The 22,765-nt window shown below is 46.7% G+C and overlaps 1 protein-coding gene across 1 annotated transcript; it reads right to left on the bottom strand.

Moving 5' to 3' along the window:
- Nucleotides 1–1,086: 1,086 nt before the first annotated feature.
- Nucleotides 1,087–21,697, bottom strand: INCENP (inner centromere protein). The gene is made up of 18 exons (XM_075566982.1): nucleotides 21,562–21,697; nucleotides 19,192–19,336; nucleotides 18,354–18,464; nucleotides 17,040–17,743; nucleotides 16,370–16,415; nucleotides 16,255–16,288; nucleotides 15,956–16,070; nucleotides 15,492–15,528; nucleotides 15,314–15,410; nucleotides 15,085–15,228; nucleotides 14,381–14,490; nucleotides 13,694–13,814; nucleotides 12,439–12,561; nucleotides 12,157–12,344; nucleotides 11,924–12,026; nucleotides 5,384–5,527; nucleotides 5,149–5,302; nucleotides 1,087–1,478 (listed from the first exon to the last, which is right to left on the bottom strand). Exons 2-18 carry the CDS (start codon nucleotides 19,326–19,328, stop codon nucleotides 1,270–1,272), a joined length of 2,577 nt encoding a protein of 858 aa, XP_075423097.1. The 5' UTR covers nucleotides 19,329–19,336; nucleotides 21,562–21,697; the 3' UTR covers nucleotides 1,087–1,269.
- Nucleotides 21,698–22,765: the final 1,068 nt, after the last annotated feature.

Genomic DNA, 22,765 nt, shown 5'->3' with positions numbered 1-22,765 from the left:
CTACTAAGCGGACAGTTATAATGGCCACCATGTTTTATACCGTGGCTTCAGCGGGTAGCACACATGCAATGAGAGCCGGGTTATCCATCATTCTCCTGCATCTGGAGCCACACCTTGATTGGGGAAAAGGAATGTAACATGTCTGACACATTCTTCACATTTAGCTTGGACACCAGCAGCAATATGTAAATTATGGATTGTCAAAAATATACTGCTGTACATTGGCAGCAATACCACAGAACAAAATGCATTAGATTAACCCTGAATCAGACCGACAAGTGTGTAAAGATCAGTGGTTTCCAGCAAGTCATTTGTTAGATGTAGGATTAAAAGGCTTCACGTGACTGTTTGTTGGCATTGTCCACTGCCCAAATAAAGCCTATTTAGTGCATTACAAATACTGCCATGTATACAAGGCGTACAATAGCACGTGCGTATTACATGCACCTGCTGCAAAACCAAATCTTTCAGCCTATTCACTAGCCATGTTGAATCAAAGCATCTGGATCATGTAACTCATACCGCATGATGAAACTATTGCAAATAAACAGTTTGTGAATACCTCACATCAGTTACCAGCTTGATCATTTTAGCAGAGCACCTGATGGAGCAGTTACTTGTGGAAACCAGTGAACCGTTTGCCACACGAACATTGTATCTTGCTTTCTAAATATTTGGCCAACTGACACAAATGTGCAGTTACAGGAACCTATCTTCCAATATACATTGACTCCAAAGTGGAAGTGGTGCTTCCCATGTAGATCAGGATGGAGCAGTGGCGTTATTCTTACCCATTTACAAAATCGCTCCCTTTCTTCTAGTCCCTCCATGCCAGTACAAGGTCCCCTCCCTGCAAAAATGTGTTTTTGCAGGTATTATGCAGCCTTCTGTCTATTGCCTAGCTAGACCAATGGCTGATGTGAGGTGAGCAGGGCTTAATCCCATTTGTTTGTACTGCATATGGGGTAAAGGAGAGAGAAGACAGCATTTTCCCTGTGATGTACTTGGTATGTTGTAAGGGCCTCTGTGAAAGGTATGTCAAAAGGGCACTGAAAGGCATACACATCCCTGATAAGATGGAGACACTTCTTCCCCATACTCAAATTTTATTTTCAAAATGACATGTCTACAATACAAAACATAGATAGCCAGTTACAACAGAATAAAAACACAGGACAGACATTCAGAAGGGAGGGGGGTTTGGGAGAGACATTGGAGAGGAGCAGCGTGCAGTAGTCTGGGAGGGGGCACAAGTCTGTGCTCCCCGGCTCAGTATTTTTTGAGCCCGTGGGTCACAGCGAGTCTGTTGCTGCCCAGTGGGGGCGAGTGCCAGACCGCAGAGCTGGTGCGCTTGAAGAAGCGTGGTTTGCTCTTAGAAAACATTTCCTCCAGCTTTGGGTTCTCGATGGGGCCACACAATCGGCGAACATCTAGTGGGTTATAGTATTGCTGGTGCATGGCCTGGGTCAGCAGGGCACCTGTGGGCAGAGAGAAGGGAGTTACAGGGGGCCCAGGGCAAGAATGAGCATGGTATAGCATATCCCTTATCCCTGAACAAAACATGGTATATCCACATCACAGCCTGTGAACAAGAAATATGCATTATACACCATAGACAATGTAGCAGCACTAATTGAAGCAAACATTGATCAAATTATACCCATGTGGGCTGAAACATCTGGACTGGAACTAATGTGTGTGATCACCATCGTAACAAAAAGAACATCTACATTTGTGGGTGAAAACCAGTTTGTAGCAAAGCGTTGTTGCTAGGTAACCAAATAAAAAATGCAATCAGGTGGGGGAGAAAAAAAACCACACCTGTTGGTGTTAGTGTCTAAAACAGTCACAACCAGTGGAATACAAATGTTACAAATCAAATGAAAGCGTGTAATAAAGCAAAATGTAGCAGTAGAGTAGACAGAATCACAATGAAACAAACACAGTAAGACACTAAAGGTAGGAATTCAAAATAATTTCTGTGATTAAGTACACAACACTGACCAAAAAACAAAAAAAAAGTAGCTGCAAAAAACACTAGACCAGTGGGTTTTCAACCTTTTTTGGTTAGGGAACCCCAGAATTCAATTTTGAAATTCAGGGGAATCTCAACCCAGCTCTCGCCCCCTCCCGTCACCACACAACCACTCCCCCGTCTCCCCTCTCAAATTCCTCTCTCCCTCGTCAGCAGCGCCAACAGGAACAGGCAGATGAAGTATAGCAGTGATCGGGCGGCTGCTGTTGCTGGCTGGGGGTGTCGCCACACCGTCAGACCTGGGACAGAATGGGAGAGTTGTCCCAGCTCTGACCCTCCCCCCCTGGCGGATGCAGAACCCCTGAGGGGTGCTTGCAGAATCCTAGTTGAAAACCAGTGCACTAGACCAAGAGATTAATGCCAAGACAATCTAAAATATGAATAGCAATATTTATAATTGTTCAAACAGATATAGTGCAAATTGAATCAAACACTGATTAATATCTTGTCACTAGTTTGTTCCAACTGGACAAACTGAAACATCTTGCTGTTCATTTCTCCTGGTACATCCATGGCAGTGCATGACAGGAGTGATATACTCCTCCCAGCTGAGGTAGGACACAGAACACCAGGTTATTGAGACCTATGAGCCCTCCTCATTTGGTCTCGGGTCAGTTGTAAGTCTGGCCAAGTTTACCATTCGCCTATCTACCATAATCCTCTCGTAATAAGCAATGATAGGACGAGGTAACAAAATCCTACAAAGAAAACCCAATAGAGTGGGAACCACCTATGTGCTGCCACGGAGGGAACAGAAGGAGATTAATGGTAAAAAAAAAGTTATGTCCCTCCATGTCAGCGCATAAGAGGGAAAGTCTTAAAGCTGTTGCCCTTGGTAAATAATGATACAGCCGCCTGGAGAACCTCTCCCAAACACTGCTTCTGATGACATGCATTTGATGTTTTGCAGACTTGTTTCTTGTTTCTGCTGATGCATCCTGTTTCATTATCCAAGATGTCCTTTGCTCTTGTAGAATGACCTTGAATGGTATGTGGAGTCGCCAGCGCCAATGCCTTGTACGTTTCCATAAGCAGCATTTTATCCATTTCGATATTGTGGCCGATTTACCGTTTGGAGGTGCTGCAAATAAGATGAAAAAGCTTCTAGTCTTCCTTAATTCCTCTGATCTGGGAGGCTAGGTTTTTAATGCGCTCACTACATCCAAGATATAAGATTGCTACTTTGAGTTCTTGGGGTTAGGACAAAAAATGACCAGCATCTGATTAATGTGATAAAGTAAGACTACTTTGGCATGGAAAAAAGGCATTAAGAAAACCCTTATCCTGATGAAAAATACAGAATGTCACATCATGCCACAATGTGACGGCTGTTGGGAAGATAGTCTTTAATGTTAGCCACTTTAGACATTGGATTGTAGTGGTTTAAAAAGCGGCTTCTGCAAAGCTTGAAGGACTACATTTCCCAAAGCGGTACTGGATCCTTGAATCTGGGTCGGACCTTGCCAGTGGCACTGATGAACTCCTTAATATATTTGAATGGCCAGTGGCTTTTGGAAAAATCTTCCAAATGCAGCTTCCTTAAACTTTAGTGAAGAGCAGCTGAGGCCCTTGAACCTTTCCTTTTAGAAAATCCAGGATATCAAATGTAATTAGCACACCACGTCTCATCAAATCCTCCAGATTCTGCAGTATATTCTGGCAGTTAAAAAAAATAATAATCAGGTTTCTGGCTTCATCAGAGTACCAGACACTGCAAAATCCCATGATGCATTAGAATCACCCTGTCTCCAGGCCCATGGGATAATAGGCTCTGTGTCAGAAGCCCAGGATTCCTCAGAAGTGGCCATGGTTCTGCCAGACACATTTTTATCAGCGCTAAACTATGGTCTTCTTGGTGCTACCACAAATTGCTTTCTAGTTTATCAATGATCCTTTCTAGAGTCTTCTGGATCAGCAGTTTTGGTGAAAATACATGGACTAGTGGATAATTCCAATCCAGTGTTGGAAAGTCTACATCTTGGGGCGTTGGAAACACACACACACACACACACACACTTGTTGCCATCAAGTTTATTGATGTCTTCCCCATTTCACTAGGATCTTCTGGAATATCTATTAATCCAGTGAGCCTTCACCTGGGTCTATAGACAGCTCAAGTAATCCGGTGACGTGTACTGCCATAATTGCTGGGACGTAGAGTTCCACCCACCTGAAAACTTGACAGGGAGCGGCATCAGATAAAAAATAAACAATAATGCACGGCCACAGAACTGAGCCGAGACTAGAGGGCAGCTGATATAGGTCTCAGAGTCAGGTGTTCTGTGTCCTACCTCAGCTGGGAGGAGCATGAGGGATACCTCAGGTCATGCGCTGACATGGAGGGACAGAACATGTATGCTTTTGTTTGATCTGTGGATGAAGACTGAAAATCAGCCAGTCCCTGTAAGCAAGGGTTAATCAAGAAGCCAAAACATTTAGTAGGATACTGTATATAGATGCTTCCAAAGGATAAAAAGTTCCAGACAGGAGAAACGCTGTAAAACAGAGCAATCATTTGTAATCCAAAATGTCAGGCTGGGTACTGATACTGCTGAGCAGAGGCAGAGGAGCTGCCCTGGGCACAGATATCACTCACTTGCTCGGCCAACAAGTGCTGTTTGGGTGGCATTGTTATGAAAAAAGGCAGTCGGGCGGCCCACTGTGTCGCTTCCTTACCCTCCCCATGCATGCACAGGGAGGCCTCTCAACAGCCCCCTGCAAGGGGGGGAGGGATGGAAAGTCATTTGTGGCACTTGCCCAGGGCACAAATACCTTGCTCCGCAACTCTTCTGGGTAAGGTCCTTTAGGTACTGAAACGTCGCTACTGGTAGCATTTAATAACCCATGTAGTTTACTACAATCAGTGCTGGTACGTGGATTCTAGAGAAGTGTAGTCCATACAGGACTACATAATGCTTTACCACACACAGACTTCATTGGGACCATTGATTTCTATTAATATTGAGCATGCTTTCCTACACCACCTGCAAGGCAGTCTAGAGAGCTGCATACTTACCCCATCGTATACCCCCTCACTCACAGCCCTCCATCAAACCTCTTGCTCCTCACAGCACAGCCCTCTGGTACATCCCCTCCCTCAACACCTCACTCACCTGAGGCCCAGGGTGGGATGGGTTTGCGAGGTTGACTCTCGTCGTCAGTGGAATCATCGCTGTTCAGGTCCATTCCGTAGTTCTCGTCGATTTTGGGCGCATATGGTTTGTAGCTCTTTGGAGTCATCTCATAGGATTCACAGACTGGAGTTTTCTGAGGAAGGACAGGGCAGTGAGACACGGAGTGGGATCTCCCTCCCTCTCCCTTCCCCCCCTTACAGTGACATGTCCTCACCTGGATATCCACTGTAACATTCATCACTGGAGTGTTGGGGACTGCTTGCTGCTCCTTTGCCTTGATCTCCTGCTCCTCCCGTAGCCTCAACGCCTCCTGCTCTTTCCGCAGTTTCTCCAGATCTTGTTCCAGACGTTTCTCTTCCTGAAACCACACATAAGGCAGTGAGTGAGGTGTTCACCACCCAGAGCGTCCCAGACTACAAAATGACGATACTAGATGGGCCAAAAAGTCTTTGCATGTTGAATATTTATACGTATACATCTCTGTTCTTATTGCATTATATCCCCCATTGAGGCATCTCTAGGGGCCCCTCACATTGACCTGCTACTTCACGCTGCTTCTGTGCAGTTAAATATGGAAGTTAAGGCTGTTTTGCTTCAGGCGGCCATCTTAACAGGTGAGTCTTTGTAATTTACCAGGGTTCAGTCTCCACGGTAATGCGGCTTCAAATGACGCCGCAGGGTGACGTGACATCAACCGCGTGTCATTTGACGCCGCATTAGAGGTAAGGGGGGGCGCAACACGGGGAGAGCAGGCAGGAAGTGTGCGCACCCCTGCTCTACACTTATGTCACTTCAGACATTACTAAGTATTGATGTAGTGGTAAATATGTACATCAGCGAGGAGTAAAGAACTGCGGATTAAGATGGACACAGGAAGGAGGGATACAGGAACAATTATATGTATATCTCATTCTGTATCCAACAGAACAAGCTGTACCAACAGTCATGTATTGCAATTCAGAGCTTATTCCTACACAAACATTACAAGTTTTATCTGCAAAACCCACTAGGAAATTGAAGCATTAACCCACGGAGTGGAGGCTGCATTACACCGACACTGGCTGAAATGTGTGAACTTTTCCATCAGAAAAACACAGATTGGGGCACGTGTGACGTTTGCTAAGGTGGCTCCGTGCACTCTGCCAGTATAAGCCAATAGAACCACCGAGCGGCACCTTTTTGAGATCTGCGGGCCGCAGCAGCAGACGGGGAAGTAGCGGAGATACCCCTCAGGAAGGACGGGAAGCCGGAGATCCCGGATCTCTCCCGTTTCAGCCAGGTACAGTCTGTGACGGGGGGCGGGGGGAAGAGAAAGCGCGTAGTAACACCCCAGACTGGGCGATAGAGAGGCAGGCACATGGGCCAGAGGGGAGGGAGAGGCGGTCACAGAGACTAGCAACACTGGCAGCGATACTTAAGGAAAAGGGGATTTGGTATCGGTGGGCCGTCCTGTCTTATAGTCAACCACGAGGGTAAACATAATCTCGATTTGTTACCCTGAGGAATCTGCTTCTTTTCTAATCAGCGTTAAATCTGACCCCAAAGGATAGATCAGATCGGCAATGAGGATCTTGTGGTGAAAATACAGAGGATGAACAACCAACCGAGGGGGCGATGGCCCGGAAAGGAGTCAAGCTCGGCTATGTTTTTGAAGGGGCCCCACTGAGTTCCTCTGAGTAGGGGTCCGCGGTGGTACCCCTTGCCGATGAGCTGGCAACAAGTGCCAGCCCAAAGAAATCTACATTTGAACTGTAGCTTTGTTTCTCTTCTCCCTGTTTCCCTTTGTTTTTTATATTCTATTATAGGGACAGTTTTATCCATGATCTGGAGTCCGCTGCCCATTGCCTGAGTAAATGAGCGGATAGGGAGCCCGGGTGGTGGGCGAGTTGGCCTCGGCCCAAAGACTATGAAGCAACAGTTTTTGTTCTTTTTGTTGGGGGGGGGGGGGAGGGAGAGGGGTTGCACCACATTGGTACCCAGGTTACAGAAACAATGATATGCTCTATTTAAGGACAAGATCAATTTGTACCCAAAATTAATCAGATTGCTACACCTATAGTACTATTATAGTATGAAAAGTTATATGTTTGTGTTCCTCAGTTGGTAGGAATTGTTGTACTTATTAAGCATCAATATTCGGACCAGGCTATGGCGTAGGTGCGATCAGGTCGAGATAGCAGGGGCGGGGTGCGTGGAGTGGGAGGGTGACCTGCATGCTTGATGCCAGGGCGTCCTCAGTAGGGTCATATGCCCTCCAGACCATGTAGGGTCTGGCTGCAAAATTGGGATGAGCGGCTGGTTAAACTCATCTTACTTTATAATTTAATTTTTGCTGCTGTTTTTGTTATTTCCCTAGTTCACAAAGTGGGAAAGTTCCCTCCCTTTTTTCTTTTTCCCCCATTTGTCCACCACAACCATTAAAGTTTTTCGAGCACAACTTTCACGGGACAGATCTGACAGCGGGAATGGCTAGTCAAGTGCCATTGCATTTGGTGTCCCTGAATGTTAAGGGCCTGCATAGACATGGTAAGCGTAGACAGGCCCTAAAAGAATTTAGGAAACTGAAAGCAGATATTGTTTTTCTGCTAGAGACGCATTGACACCCAGGAACCCCCAAACACTTAGCGTGACATACCCTGTAGCATTTTATTCGTCTTTTACTAGCAAGAAAAGGGGGGTTGCGATTTTGATAAAACAGGATATCCCGTTCTAGACATTGGAGGTTAAGAGAGACCAAGGAGGGAGGTCACTTGTGGTCCATGGTCTTCACTCAGGCCTACATATTACTCTAGTGAATATATACACGCCCAACGAGGGACAAATTGACTTTAAGGGAAACATTGGAGTCTATGGGAAATAACCAAGAACAGTTACTTATTTTAGTAGGTGATTTTAATATGTTCTGGACCCGAATGTTGCCAAGTCCACACATCCAGGGCAGTCTCTGCAATGACATAGCGTAGCAAAGAAATTTAGATTGCCAATCAAAGAATTTGGCCTGCTGGGATGCCTGGCGTTGCTCACAAAGGGCAGAGAGATTACTCTGACTCGTACTCCAGAATCGATAATATATTTGTAACCCCAAATATTCTGGAAGTATTGGTTCACTCAGATATTGGGCCTATCACATGGTCGGATCACGCTCCGGTGGCAATTATGTTTGACCCTCCATTCGCCAAGGCTCAATCATTTCATTGGAGGATGAACAATTCATTTCTAAATTACTCGGATATTAGTACACAAATTGGAGGCGCACTTAAATTATTTTCGGACCAATAATGGGTCTGTAGAAACAGCAATTTTAGGAGAGGCACATAAAGCCACGATTAGAGGACAGCTCATCTCAATAGCGTCATACAGAAAGAATAAAAATGGAACAAAAATATTTAACAGGAAAAATTATAAAGTTGGAAAGCTCACAAAAAAAAAAACCCTATTGAGGAAAATTGATAAGATTTTGAGTCAGGCTAGAGAGGAACTCAAGAGGTTACAACTGGAGGGTGTAGAGAAGGCCCTTAAGGGGACTATCCTGATTTATTATGACAAGGGAGATAAGGCGGATCGCTTATTGGCACACAAACTTAGAGGGATCAGGTCGAGGGCCTTGGTTCCCGCTATTAGGATAAAAGGTGGAGGAGTGACTTACAACCCCTCGAGGAATGCAGAGGAATTTGCTAAATTTCATACAGAACTTTACGATCTAGATAATTCAACCCCAAATGCCAAAACCCCGGGCTTAGCCCAGACTGAGTATTTGAGAGCAACAGAAGACATGGGTGCCCAATGCTACATCAAATTGACAAAACATATATGGTAATAAGTATAAAGTTTAAATACTTGAAAAATAATAGTAATTACTTGTTTTTTTAGTTAAACCCTTTGGCCAAAGCGTCGTAAGCCTGTATACCAAAACATCAAGGTAAACCAAAAATCCAGGTCCTAACACAAACTGTGAACCCTTCCTGTTACCTCTGTATGAGTGGAAGCAACTGCAGTGAGTATTTGAGAGATTGTAACCTCCCTAAATTGACAGAGGAAGATCATAATATTTTAAATGCAAAAATAACCCAGGTAGAGCTGGGGAGGGCGGTCAGCTCTTTAAAACCACCGAAGGCTGTCGGCCAAGATGGTTTTTCAAATTTGTATTATAAAAATGTTATAGGAATTCTAGGGCCTCGTCTGCTGGATTTATTTAATGATTCTCAGCGGAAAACAAATCCCCCCCACAGATGACGCCCAATATAGTGGTGATCCCTAAAGAGGGAAAGGACCCTTTATGTTGTGGTAGCTACAGGCCAATCTCGCTGCTTAATACGGATCTGAAAAGCTATAGTAACATTTTGGCCAACAGGTTGAATCCAATACTTCCCAGACTAATTCACCAAGATCAGGTGGGATTTGTGAGCGAACGCCAAAAGTCAGATAACAAGAAAAATGTTTGTTATTGACCAGACAAGTCTAAACTGAAAGCCATGTTGCTGAGCCTAGATGCTGAGAAGGTGTTTGATAGGACAAGGTGCGATTTTGTGGATAAAACGATAGAGGCATTTGGATTTTCCAGGTGTGTCAAGGGGTTCTTTTTCCCCCAGAGGGTTCGTGCCCTCTATCAGTGGCCAACAGCCACCCTGAAGATTCCAGGTGGAGGGGAGAAAATCTGAGAACAATCAAGACTGTGACCAGGCAGGGGTGCGCCCCTTTCTCCCCTTGACAATTGAACCTCTCGCGGTCACTATCAGATCCTCCCCAACATAAATGGGATTAAAATAAAAGACGAGTGCTATAAAAGATCGTTGTTTGCAGATAATATTCTTACTATATCTAACCAATTGACGTCTCCTGAACAAGCAAACCACTCTCCGGGAATTTGGTGAGCTGTCTGGGAATAAAGTTAATATGGGAAAGTCGGAAGCTCTAAATTTGACGTTAACTGAAAAGGAGGTTGAGGTTCATAAACGGTACTTTGACTATAAATGGAAAAAAAAAACATTTGAAGTACCTGGGGATTGATCTTACCAGAGACTATAACTTATTATATAAATATAATAATTACCCTGACCTTTTCTCAAAGATAAATAAAAAGAAGATTTATAAGCCTGGAATTCTCACTATTTCCCGGATAGGGCGTATAACCGCAGTTAAGATGAATATCCTCCCTAGACTTCTGTATTTTCAGACATTACTGATATCTGTTCCGCATTAAAATATAAAAAAATTCAGAATCGAATTATGCAATTTGGAAACAAACAGCCGAGAGTAGCCAGGTCAATTATGTTGAGAGTAGCCAGGTCAATTATGTTGGACGCCAAGGAAGTGGTATGGCTGTTCCAAATATCCTAAAATATTATATATAGTCTCATGAAAAATGAGGGGTCTATGCCTTGGTGGATTTGGAGAGCTCACTCAAAAACCCGGTTGGACTGTCTTTATTATGGTCAGGCTCTGGGACTGGGCCCGAGAGACAGCCTGAGCCGGCAGTAATTGGATGTACTCTGAAAATTTGGCAGATGGCAAAAGAGAAGTATAAGGTTATGTCAACTCCTAGGCTCACACCCCAGTTCGGTAATCCAGGGTTTATCCCAGGTTTTCAGGGTCAGGGCTTGTGAAATATGGAGACAAAGGGATTCTGGAGGTGGGAGATGTTAGAAAAACAAGCCAAGGTCGTTTGAGGAACTGATGAGAAAGTACGGTCTACCCCAAATTAAGTTGTTTAGGTATATACAGGTACGACACCGACAGGGGTTTTTTTTGATGAGGAATTTCCTAGATATACACGATTTGAAGATTTATGTAAAACAAAAAATATCAAAGAGGTCTGACAATCTCTTTACCAGGGTTTAACCTCAAAAAAAAAAAAAAAAAGATACCCCAGCCCATAAATATATGGACAAGTGGGCTGTGGATTCCCATACTGAAAAAAGAGGACTGGGAAGATATATGGGAGAATGCGGGTAAAACCTCTATGTACGGTAACAAAAGAGAATATATATATAAAATTGTGTTATGTTGGAATTACACCTCCAAAAGATTAAAGCAGATGTTTCCGGGGACCTCTGATGGATGTTGGGAGGGGATGTGGTCAGATTGTGGTCCAGTAATGCAGACGTACTGGAGGACAGTTCTGAAACCCTTAAAGGATGTGATGGATATTAAGATTCCGCTAGATCCAACCCTAATTATTCTGGCTAAACCCATGGGAGATGTGAACCACCATACATTTAAATTGATTTTGCATATTCTAACGGCGGCAAGATGCACTGTGGCAGTGGCGTGGAAAGACACTCCTGCCCTCTAGAAGAGAGATTAGAAGGGTTAATGATGTTCAATTAATAGAGAAACTTACCTCACTCCTGAATCCTACCACAAGGAAGTATGATAGGGTCTGGGGTCCCTGGGATGTTGGGTAGGGGTCACTGGGATGCTGGATAGGGGTGTGATCTCAGAAGGAGAGAGGGTATGGGAGTGCCGAGTGTAAAATAATGTTTATCAAATGTTGCATCATATGTAAATGTGACTGTTTGTAAGAAATTTGATACAAAATGGTTGTACCCCCTCCTTTTTATTCTTTTTGTATCCTTTCCCTTCCCATTTATGTTTGAAAAGCCTAATAAAAATAAGTTTAAAAAAAACAAAACCACAGATCAGTTTCAAAAGTAACCGCCTGCAGAGAAGCGGTTTCCAATTTGCAGCTTGGACACGAGGTGTAACGAGTTTATTTTTCGGGAAAATTATTCCTAGTCCCAAGAGCAGCACTCACCCTCTTGCGCTCCTCCGCCTCTCTGCGCTGCTGCTCCTTCTCCTGCGCTGTGCGCTCCAACTCCCTCTGCAGCTGCAGAGCCTTTTCCTTCTCTGCGCGCTCCCTGTGACACCAGAGAAGACATGTCAATGTGATGTGAGCAGCCAGGAGGAAGAAAGCTAAATGCAGGTTAACCACTTCAATTCCAGAGGGGTCTGCTAAATATCTCCCACACAGGTAGCAGGGGGTCTCACCTCTCGGCCTGGAGACGCTCTTGCACCTTCTCAGCTGCCAGTTGCTGTTCTCTCTGCCGTTCGCGCTCTTGTTCCGCTTGCCGCTGCTCTGCCAGTCTCTTGGCGTCTGCAATTTTCTTCTGCCTCTCCTGATCCTCCTCATCACGCTTCCTCTGGATCATCTCTTGTTGCCTGCGTTCCTCTTCCTCCTGTACCGCGGGGAGGGGAAGAGATATTGCTTCAGGGCTCTGCCAACATGAAACCGGCAGGACCCCATATGTAAGAGAGCCCCATCCATCTCACCATCTGTTTTGCTTTCAATCTCCGCGCATCCTCCTCCTGCCTCCGCCTGCTCTCCATCTCCTCCTGTTTCTTGGCTGTGATTTTTTTCTTGGCTTTCTCCTCTGCCAGACGATCCTCTCGCACCTGAGACGGACATGGAATGAGCAAAGGCACCGTGGCATCACACTGGAGAGACTTATCCGCGGGGGGGGGGGGGAGGGGGGGTGTGTGCGTTGGGGGAGGGGGTTAGAAAGGGGCGATGTAAAAGCACAAGACAGCAGACTAAAACCATGCTGCGACAATGTTTCCATTCAAATTACCAAATGTGCCAGCAATTGTGCAGAGCAACAGTCCACAAGACAAAGCATTAGCATCTCCGGCAGGCAGAAGGGAAAAATAATGCATCTGAACATAAAATACAGACCCACAATACTAGTCTGCTCATTCCTACTCACTATAAAAGCCGCAGAGTTGCAATCTGTCTATAGCATAGTGTTCTCCTTAAAAATGCTGTTTCATGCAATTATAGTTGTGTCATTGAAGGACCCTCACGTCTCTGGTGGTTACTGTAGATTCACATCTTACCCAGCTCAAAACCCAGTAACACAATAATCTCTAATAGTGCAAACTAGGAAAATGACAAATATACAACCGTAAACAAAAACCCCAACGCACATCCAAATCGGACCGTTCATTTATACAGGCGTTCAGGATGGATCATTCAGTTCAATAGGTTTACGGTTGTATATTTGAAGTCTCAGTAGCACACCAGTTGGCACTTATATATAATACGGTGGGATTCAACCAACTAAATGACCCTTACTTATGAGGAGACAGATCAGTATATAACCTTATTATATTGGTAGTAGCATTGGGGCTTTTTGTCCTTTATTGTATTAAGTCACAATCCCAGTAGCACTCCTATTGGCCTTGTGGTGGGTTTGGGTTCTGAGCTTGCAGGGATTGTGTGTATATATAATATGGTGGTGGGACTGTTTTCAGCTTGCCAAGACTGCGCATGTCAAATGGTAAATTGTTGAAAGTGAGCGCCCCGTCAAATCAGCTCAAGCTTAGCCATTACACCCAAATGTAATTCGCAGGTCCTAGTACACAATCGCAGTAGCCGAGAGGTCCGAAAGGTGGATAACCTTTGACCCATACTCGGAGAGAGAAAAAAAACAGTCATATTGGATGTGTATTGGGGTTTCTTTGTTAACTGCTGGTTACTGTAAATTCCTGTTCCCTTATCCCGTTTTCTCCACCCCAGGAGGGTTACCTTCTCGCTCTTCTCATCAAACTGTGCAAATTTCTGCTCCATTTTCTTCTTTTTCTCTTCCTCCAGCTGCTCCACTCGCTCTCGTGCCTGCAGCACCTTCCGCAGCCGCTCTTCGCGACGCCTGAGAGAAGGAGGGAATGGCTGTGACATGACAGGGCATCACACGGCTGGTACAGAGCAACGAGAATACAAAGATTGTAAGCTCTTCAGCGCAGTGGCCCACCTTCCTAATGAGGACTTTTAGTCTGCACCGGTATTCAGCCTCTGCTCCACAAGTTTAAAATTCATTGCGTTTGCAGGGATTATAGGTTCAAAGACTAACCCTACCATCTTGTAAAGGAGCGTGCTGCAATGCAGAACAATGCAAAGTACCTTCACAGAGAAAGCAGAACAAGGCACAGTCCTACTCGGATGTTAGGGTGGTGGATTTGATGGTACTATGGAATGGGGTCAGCTGTTCTAGTTCGGGTCCATGTTTACACTTCATGCGTTCACATCCCATGTGAAGTGGCCCCTCAGTAATAAAGCTGGCTTGTTACATGCAGCGTTATGTGAAGCAGAAACTCGTTTATTATGGTTTATCAACAATGCATATAGTAAATCCTGCAGAGCAGTCTCAGCCTGGAATAACCCTGTGCCCTGTATGTGGTGTCACTAGTAGTAATGGGTGTGTCCAGGCTCACTCACAGCTTCAGTTCCTCCTGTTTTTGCTTCTTCCCCTCCTCTATCTTCATCTTGCGTTGAAGCTCCGTCTCCTCTTTCTTGCGCAGAGTATCCAGACGCTGACGCTCTTTTTCCTGGGGGAGATGGGGGGGAAGAGACTTACAGAACCCATCCTAGATCGACACAAAGCCGCTCACCCACAGATTAATAGTTACTCACACCCTTTAAGTGATGCCCAGCACCTAGAGGAAGACTGCCAACCACCCAGGTGAAATCTGTGCCCACCCCACCAACATGAAAAGCACCAGTGGCACCTAAACAAGTCATAAAATACTTACGTCAATCTGAAGGAGACAGGGAGAAAAGAAAGCACATGCTGAGTATAACTAGAGACATACAGACTCCCCCACCCAGAAACTTCCCGTATAACGGAGCGGTATTGGGATAAGGCAGGAGAGGACTGGGAATACTGGAGATATTAGCAGACCGGTTTGGGCTATTTAATGCAAGACACATTCAATTAGCTGTGAAGCCGCTTCCACATGAGGGAGAAGATTTTACACTCATTCAGTTGAGCCAACGTCTTCAGCTCTGGGAAGCAGCTCGCCAGACGATTAAATAGGGGCCAAAAGGGCGAAAGTAACTCGAGGGGGGTTTCCTTGCAACAGGAGAATCTGCTCTGTATGCGTCAGTAAATTGAGGGGCTCATCTACAGGTGTCGCACATACCTTGGGGTCTGTTTTGAGGGGGGTGTTGCGCTTTATAAAGGATTTTAACATGATGTTCTTTCCAATGGATCCTGGAGTCATCAGCAGCTGGTTCTTTTGCACCGTGTGCAAGAAGCTCTTCATGTGAGGGAGGGGCTTCACCACCTGCAGGGACAGACGTAGTCACCACTTTAACCCCCCAGGAGGCAACATGCCCCCACCCCACTCAGCCCCTTGGTTGCAGTCCTACCTTACTGGGTGGGCATGGAGGGGACAGGGTCTTCTTCCTGGGAGGAGAGTCCTCCCTATCAGAGAGCTCATCCACAGCTCGCTTGTAGCTCTTCCTCCTGTGAGGTGAGAGGGGGGCCTGATAAGATAGGAAGCCCCCATAGAGAACTCAGCAGCTCAGACAGGAGGGGAGAACCTACCTTATAATCTGAGCATCATCACTGGCATCCAAGGTCTCTAAAAGCACAGAAAAAAAAATCCAAGTATTAGGGATATGGCTAAATTGCAGGACATGACCGCTGGTCTTCACATAGCCTGGGTTGTGGCTGGTTATCATTATCAGAACCCCACAACCCTTTTGCACTGCAGTGGTCAATACCAAACAGTAGTCGCCCTGCCCTTGTTCCTATGGCCAAGAACATGACTGTTTTAACTGCCAGTCTCCCAGTCCTCTACATCGTGTCCCACTGAGATGAATTTGGGCCAGCGGTAAAAAAAAGCTCATGTCCACACCATCTGTAATTTCACACATACTGACCAACAGCCCTCATACGAAACACATGGACATCTGCATGCGACATGGATATTCCTCTAATCTAGTCACAGCTCTGTATGGCAGTCAGCCAGATGCCCCCCTGCATCCAGTGAGAGATAGTGAGCACACCTGTATCCACTGCCACCCTTGTTTGGGGTTGCTCTGAGTCCTGCAGGTTGCTGATGGCAATTTTCTTAAAGCCTCGGGAACGGAGAGCACGTCGGGGGCTCTGAGGATCAGGAGACTGTAGGAGAGAGATGGTCACACCATGAAGATCACCGCTCTATGGTATGTCCCTTATCTGTGCAGTGTGGGAGGGGGACCAATTTACATAGAAGAGCTGCTCTGATCATGCGTGGTAAAGAACACGGCACCTCAAGGTTACCAATACTTGGAGGGTTCTGTGTACCCAAGCTATCCGTTCTTACCTCCTCAGCCTTAGCACTGGGGACCGGCTCAGGCCTGGAAGAGAAGGAGTGTTAGTGAAGTACGGATCGCTGGATGCCACACAAGGAGAGAACGTGTACGAGGAGGTTCCCTCACCTGACTTGAATTGTGTCCTCATCCACAAATGCTATGGCGCTCTGGCCTGTGGGGAGGGAGAAAATAAACACATGTGAAGACACAATAGAGCAGAGAAGTAATATCCAAACAGGAGAGGGGTGAGGAGACACCAAGGTTTAATCCTCTAATTAGCCTCTCTAAGGCATAACGCAGTGGTTTTCAACCATGGTTCATAGGAACCCTTGGGTTCCCTGAGCATTTCTAAAGGGTTCCCTATAATTTTCAGGTCATTTGAACATTTTTACCAAATACACAGAAGAATTTACAATGCATCTGATCACAGACGCACTTTTAGAGGGTTGGGGTTCCTCAGTATTTCACATAGGGTTCCTCAACCAAAAATAGTTTGGAAACCACTGGCATAAGGACACAACAGAGTGATCAGCACCTGTTTGGGTCGGGTCTATATTACCAAGTGACATGTTACAGAAGGGACGATTGACAGTGAAGACAGACCATGGTGTGATACCTGCAGAAGAAAGCTATAAACAAACTACCTCATGTCACATTAAGCCTGTAGAGTGGCTACTGTGTGGGCATTTACACATGTGACATTTGGCCCAGAATGCAAGTACACTGGGCACAGAACTAGGATGGTGAAGATCCATATGACCGACACTTAGCAGTGTTGCTCGCTCTGCCCACTTACAGCTCCTGCGTGATGCCAACGAAGTCTCCAAGGCTGCCCTCTTCTTGGACAGCGAGTGACGCATTGACTTTCGGACAGCATCGCGTGTCATGCTCTCCCGCTTGCTGGCAAGAGAGTACTGGTTGACCAGCGACACTCGGCGGCTAACTGATGGCCGCCCCACCAGACTGCGCCGCACCGAGCGGCGGTCAGAGCGGGATCCCGTGGGCGTCCTGCTGGGGTCGGAGATATCTAGTGAGAGCTTGTCCAGCTTGCCTGCAGACTGGGAGGAAAGCTGCGTACAGTCCACAGGCTCCACCTCCTCTTCAGCTGTCCGTTTGGGGGTGGAGGTGTCCGCAATCATCACTTTGACTGCACTGCGGCCCTGTGTGTCGGGGGTGACCGGGGCAGGTGGCACTGCAGTCTCAAGTGCCGGCTCCCCAGTGCTGAATGGGACCTCCTCTGAGACATGCAACTCCGCGCTCCGACGGTCCTGTGCACTGATGTTCACCTCCAGGCTCTGGCACAGCTCAGAGGGAGGCTCTGGCACAGGTTTCTGCGGCACAGGGGGGTACATGACACTGGCCTGTACTCGTGCCCGAGTCATCCTCTTTGGTGGTTCTGTCTCCTCTTCTATTGATGTATCCATTTTTTTGTTCTGCATCCGTGTGGAGTGTCTGCGCACAGATGTGCTCCAGTTGGTACTGATTCTCCTCCGGGACGTCCTGCAGGGACAAAGATCACAACACTAGGTTCCATCCATGCTGGCAGGCCCCACCCAACCTTACCTCCCCCAACCAACGCCACGAAGTTCCAGGGCTAAACAGCTCTAGAACCGGACACAAATACAAGCCAGACATCTCAGGGAGGATAAGCCAGCACTCAGTGTTACAGGACTTTGAAATACAGCTAAACATTTATACTGAGACTAACAGAAAGACCCTCGGAGACATGATAATGGTGTAAATACAGCCCTTTTGTACGAGTCTCAGTTCTATATGGAGATTTGTCCCTCATACATCGCCCATATTTACAGCAAGGACTCTCCTAAAAACAGATCTGAAAATTATAAGCTCCCAAAACACATCATCCCTGCGAAATGTGAACTCACCGCCAATAGCATCCTATCTACTGGAGAGTCCGGGGCGGTATAAAGGCAGCGCCAGGACAAGACATACAGTTTTGACCTGGTCGGTGTATGTAAGGATAACAGGAGTAGACAGTATTTTAGGTTCTGGGTGTCACCTTCTCCCTTACTTTCTGCTGCTTTAATTAATACAGCCCCACATTGTGTCTTCCCCAGTTACACATTCTCCTCGGTCAGGTTTCACTCACCTGCGCCCGTTGAGGTCAAGATTCTCGTCTGGCACTATGGACATCCTCTTTTTCCGCCGCCGCTTCTGAGACGGGGTCTTGGGCATTAGCTCCGGCTCCGCGCTGAAGTCACTGAGGGAGGAAGTCATTATACAGAGTGAGATCTTCTCCCCAGCGGCCGGCCCTCCAACTGCTTCAAAGCAACCGCTAACTCGAGCTGCTCACCCAGAGCTACCTACTTAACCCCTGTACTGCCAGAGGGACTGAAGTACCTTACAAAGTAAATCACTTAATACATACATGTTACAGGGGTCCCAACCTTGAACATATGGCACTTTTATAACGTTATTACTCAACACCTTGGGGTGGGCATATTTGTCTGCTTTTGCTGGGCAGATTTATAGTTTTATAAAACAATCCCCTGCAACTGTAGAGATCTCAAATACACGAATAGATCACTCACCCAGCACAATTTTATTTGGTTTATTCTCTCTTGTTTCTATGATCCTGTCCATCTCTAACAATATGACATTTAACAAACCCCAGTTTTTTTTCTCTTTAACCGTGTCTTCTCCTGAGATAATTTTTACTGTACTGCTAAAACGTGCCCTTTGTAGTTCTCTATAATGCCTTAAAATAGATGTTATTCTCATCAAATTACCATTTTAAACAGAGTATTATTATAAAAATAGACATTTCCTTCCCCAATGACCGCTTCACAGAGCAGTAATAGGCTGGGCTATTTTGTGAGGTTTAATTAAGCCCCGGTGATCTGAAGTCCTGTGTCTTTGGACACCCACCTTCCATCGTGTACCAGACCCCCTCTCCATGTAGGATCCCCCTGTGCCACTGAACTTACGTGCTAAACATCTTCCTGGCCTCCGCCTCTATCTCCTGCAGCCAAACCATGTGCTTGTTCTCCAGCGTCCTCACAAACTCCTCGGTCTTGCGGACGCATAGCTGCAGGAGGTGGGACGGGCACGCCGCGTCAACCATGGTGACACCTGCAGGGGTAGAGGGGTCGTTAGAAGTCACCCATTTGCAGGATACACTGTATATACACACACTGGAGAAGACCTTTGGGTAACCTCCAATCTACAGCGTGGGCAGTTTGTGACAGATCCCTCTTCCCCAGTGGTAACTTCGATAATGACATATCAGATTGCAAGCTCTTCCGGGCAGATTGCACTTAACCGTGCAATTTTTAGGTTTTGGGGACACTTCCATTCCAAGATACTCATCGGTGAAGGATCCGCCACTACCTCCTGGCTTTTCCCGGACATTTAAATGGAAATCTCATCGAAAGCCACAATGGATGATGTTGTGGCTTTACGCAAGATTTTAATGTCCATTTTGTTTCCCCTGGTGTGACAGTCTGGTAACTTCCCCAGTAAGCATCTCAGGAAGAAGGGGGTTCCTTGAACAAAAAATAATGCTGTTCAGCTCTGGAGGAGCTCCTGGTACCAACCCGGTTACAAAATATAAGAACCGCTAGGACTGCTGCATAAAACTTGTCCATTTTGTTTTCCTTTCTTCCTTAAAAATTAAAGAAAAAAATAGCTCCATTTATTTTTTTTTCCTTTTGTTAAATAAATATTAATTTTCCTCTCTAGGTGAGAATCAGGGAGTCTCCCGATTGAACCACGTTAATTTCAGCTCCTGGACCCCTTAGGCCGCGCTTATAGTCCTGGCAACGGTGCGTCAAAACCAGTTGATTTAATCCATCACGTGCGCGACAAGTCGCTGGAAATTGATTTTTTCCGGCGACCGCCACGTGACATCAGCTGTTCAGCCAATGAGGGCGAACCGCTCACGGCCACGGCCCCCATCTCCTACATTAGAATCTTAAAATCGCTATTACAACGGCGATGGATTACGTCATACCGGGACTATAAGCGCGGGCCAACTCACCAAGATACTTACAAGAAGGGGCTGCCGGTATCTCCATCCTGTTTCAAGGTCCCGCGTCACATGGGCCAATAGGAAGCCACAAGGGATTACATTGCGGCTTCATATTGGCCATCAGGACCTTTAAATCAGCCTTATTGGGTACTCAGCCAGGGCTGCTACCAGCAGCCTATTCAGAAGGCAACAGGGTCGGCTCCCAGGGCCCCCCTGCCACACACGCCCTTTAAAACTTTGCTTTCACATACATGTAGAACAGCTTTAAAATACTAGACTTGTAATAAAATTGCCGTGTTCTCATTTGCACAGCCTTAATATAATATTTAGCAGTCTGCATAGAGTGGGGGAGGGAAGGACTGTCGGATATCCGAATACAGTATCCAGTGCAGAATTAAGGGGTGGTTAGTATAATCTGCCTAGTAACACATTTTAGACAAAGGAAATGAAATGTATAAAAAGCCTGCTTGGACACTCCCTGGCAGAGTCTTATAGACTTTTGAATGAGTATCATCATACTTTGCAATAAACTACTTACCAAATGAACCCGTTTGACCGTTTGGAACATTGACATGTGCATATAAGGACAGATCTGGCCTAGGATTGGTACAGACTTGCCGTTATACACCTCCCCAGTATATACTGGGGATCAGCGAGACATGCTGCGAGATCTCTGGCACTGAGTGAGGGCGCATCAACTAGCTCCTGGGGGGATGTGGACAGGACCACATGGATCTGAAGAGCTGACAATCTAAAAATCAGCAAATCCCCATGAGACAGAGGCAAGAGCAGGAATATGCCCCAGGGAAGGACATATAGGGGCTATGGGGGTAATGTTACAGGACCCTGGCAGGGAGGGGGGACAACAGAGCAACGCTCTGCAGGCAGGGGGGCCAACAGAGCGACGCTCTGCAGGCAGGGGGGCCAACAGAGCGACGCTCTGCAGGCAGGGGGGTCAACAGAGCGACGCTCTGCAGGGAGGGGGGCCAACAGAGCGACGCTCTATGTAGGGAGGGGGGCCAACAGAGCGACGCTCTGCAGGGAGGGGGGCCAACAGAGCGACGCTCTATGTAGGGAGGGGGGCCAACAGAGCGACGCTCTGCAGGGAGGGGGGCCAACAGAGCGACGCTCTGCAGGGAGGGGGGCCAACAGAGCGACGCTCTGCATGGAGGGGGGGCCAACAGAGCAACGCTCTGCAGATAGTGGGTTAATGGAGCAACGCTCTGCATGGTCTCTAGCAGGGAAGGGGTTAATTGAGCGCCGCTCTGTAGGGTGACTTTGGCAGAAAGTGGGTTAATGGAGAGACGCTCCGCGTGATTTGTCTCACCTGTCCCGGTATCTACAACTCCCCGCCGTATGTCAGATCCAGCCTCTCCCTCTCCGTCACACAGCGAAGCTTCCGCTCCCGCCTAAAACCGTTTAAATAGTTCAAATCCTAACGGCCGCGCAGACCGGCGGTGACGTCACGGGGTGGGGGGATAGGAAAGCTGCGCCCTCTATGGTGCTGGAGGACTCTGGAGGAGCCGGAATGAGCCCACGATGGTCACCAAGGCAACAAGATTCCCCCTGGCCAGCACCAGTCGCCCAACAGGCTTCCCGCCTCATTTATAGTGTGTGTATTTACCTTACATGCATGTAACCCCGCGCACTGGTTTTAACGCGTTCATTGGTCTTAATGCTAGAAAAGATCACTGGGGCTGTGCCTGATTTAAGGGTAGCTTGATTCTTTTTTAAAGTGTGTGTGTTGTGTGTAAAAAAGTGACGACAACATATATACACAGGTTCTGCATGACCCATATAATTAGAAAATATAACTTTACATGTATATATACACATATAAGACGTGAATATGCTCACCAGTGATATTTTAATTTGCTATATATATATATTCACACACGCAGATGTATATATATATATATATATATATATATATATATATATATATATATATATATACACGCAGATGTAGCAAAACGTACTGTTTACAGTACAAGCCACAGGCCTAAGGGTGCGTCCATAGAGGGGGGAGCCGCGCTGACGCTGAGGCTCGTCTGCACAATCATGAGCATTTGCATGAACCAGCGTGCGCGATCGGGAGGCGGGGCACTGACGTCACTGGGCCACGGCGCCGTGACGTTGACGCTGCTACGCTCTGATTGGAGGTTTTCAGCCAACAGCGCGCTCAGAAACAGGTTCTGCTGTCGGCTGAAAATCCCTGCGCCTCAGCACGCCTGCGGGAGCCACCTCTCGACATCCTCATTGAGGATGACAGGGCTGACTGTCCTTCTATGGACTCAGCCTAAGACTGTGACTGCCGGCCCCCGTGCCGGAGGATTATTGCTGCGGGGAGATGGAGGCGGAAGCATGCACTCCCCCCTCCCCCCCTTAGCAACGTCGAAGCAGTGCTTTCTCTAGAACCGCGGCTTTAAGCTCATTCAGCCACGGCTCCGCAGGCAGTAAGTCTCGCTACATCTGTATATATGATCCCCCTCCAAAAAAATATCCGCAGCACTCCTTTTTTTTTTAGAAAT

The sequence above is a fragment of the Ascaphus truei genome, chromosome 12 (genome assembly GCF_040206685.1).
Source record: "Ascaphus truei isolate aAscTru1 chromosome 12, aAscTru1.hap1, whole genome shotgun sequence".
NCBI classification, from domain to species: Eukaryota; Metazoa; Chordata; class Amphibia; order Anura; family Ascaphidae; genus Ascaphus; species Ascaphus truei.
This window is presented reverse-complemented; position numbering and strand designations above follow the sequence as displayed.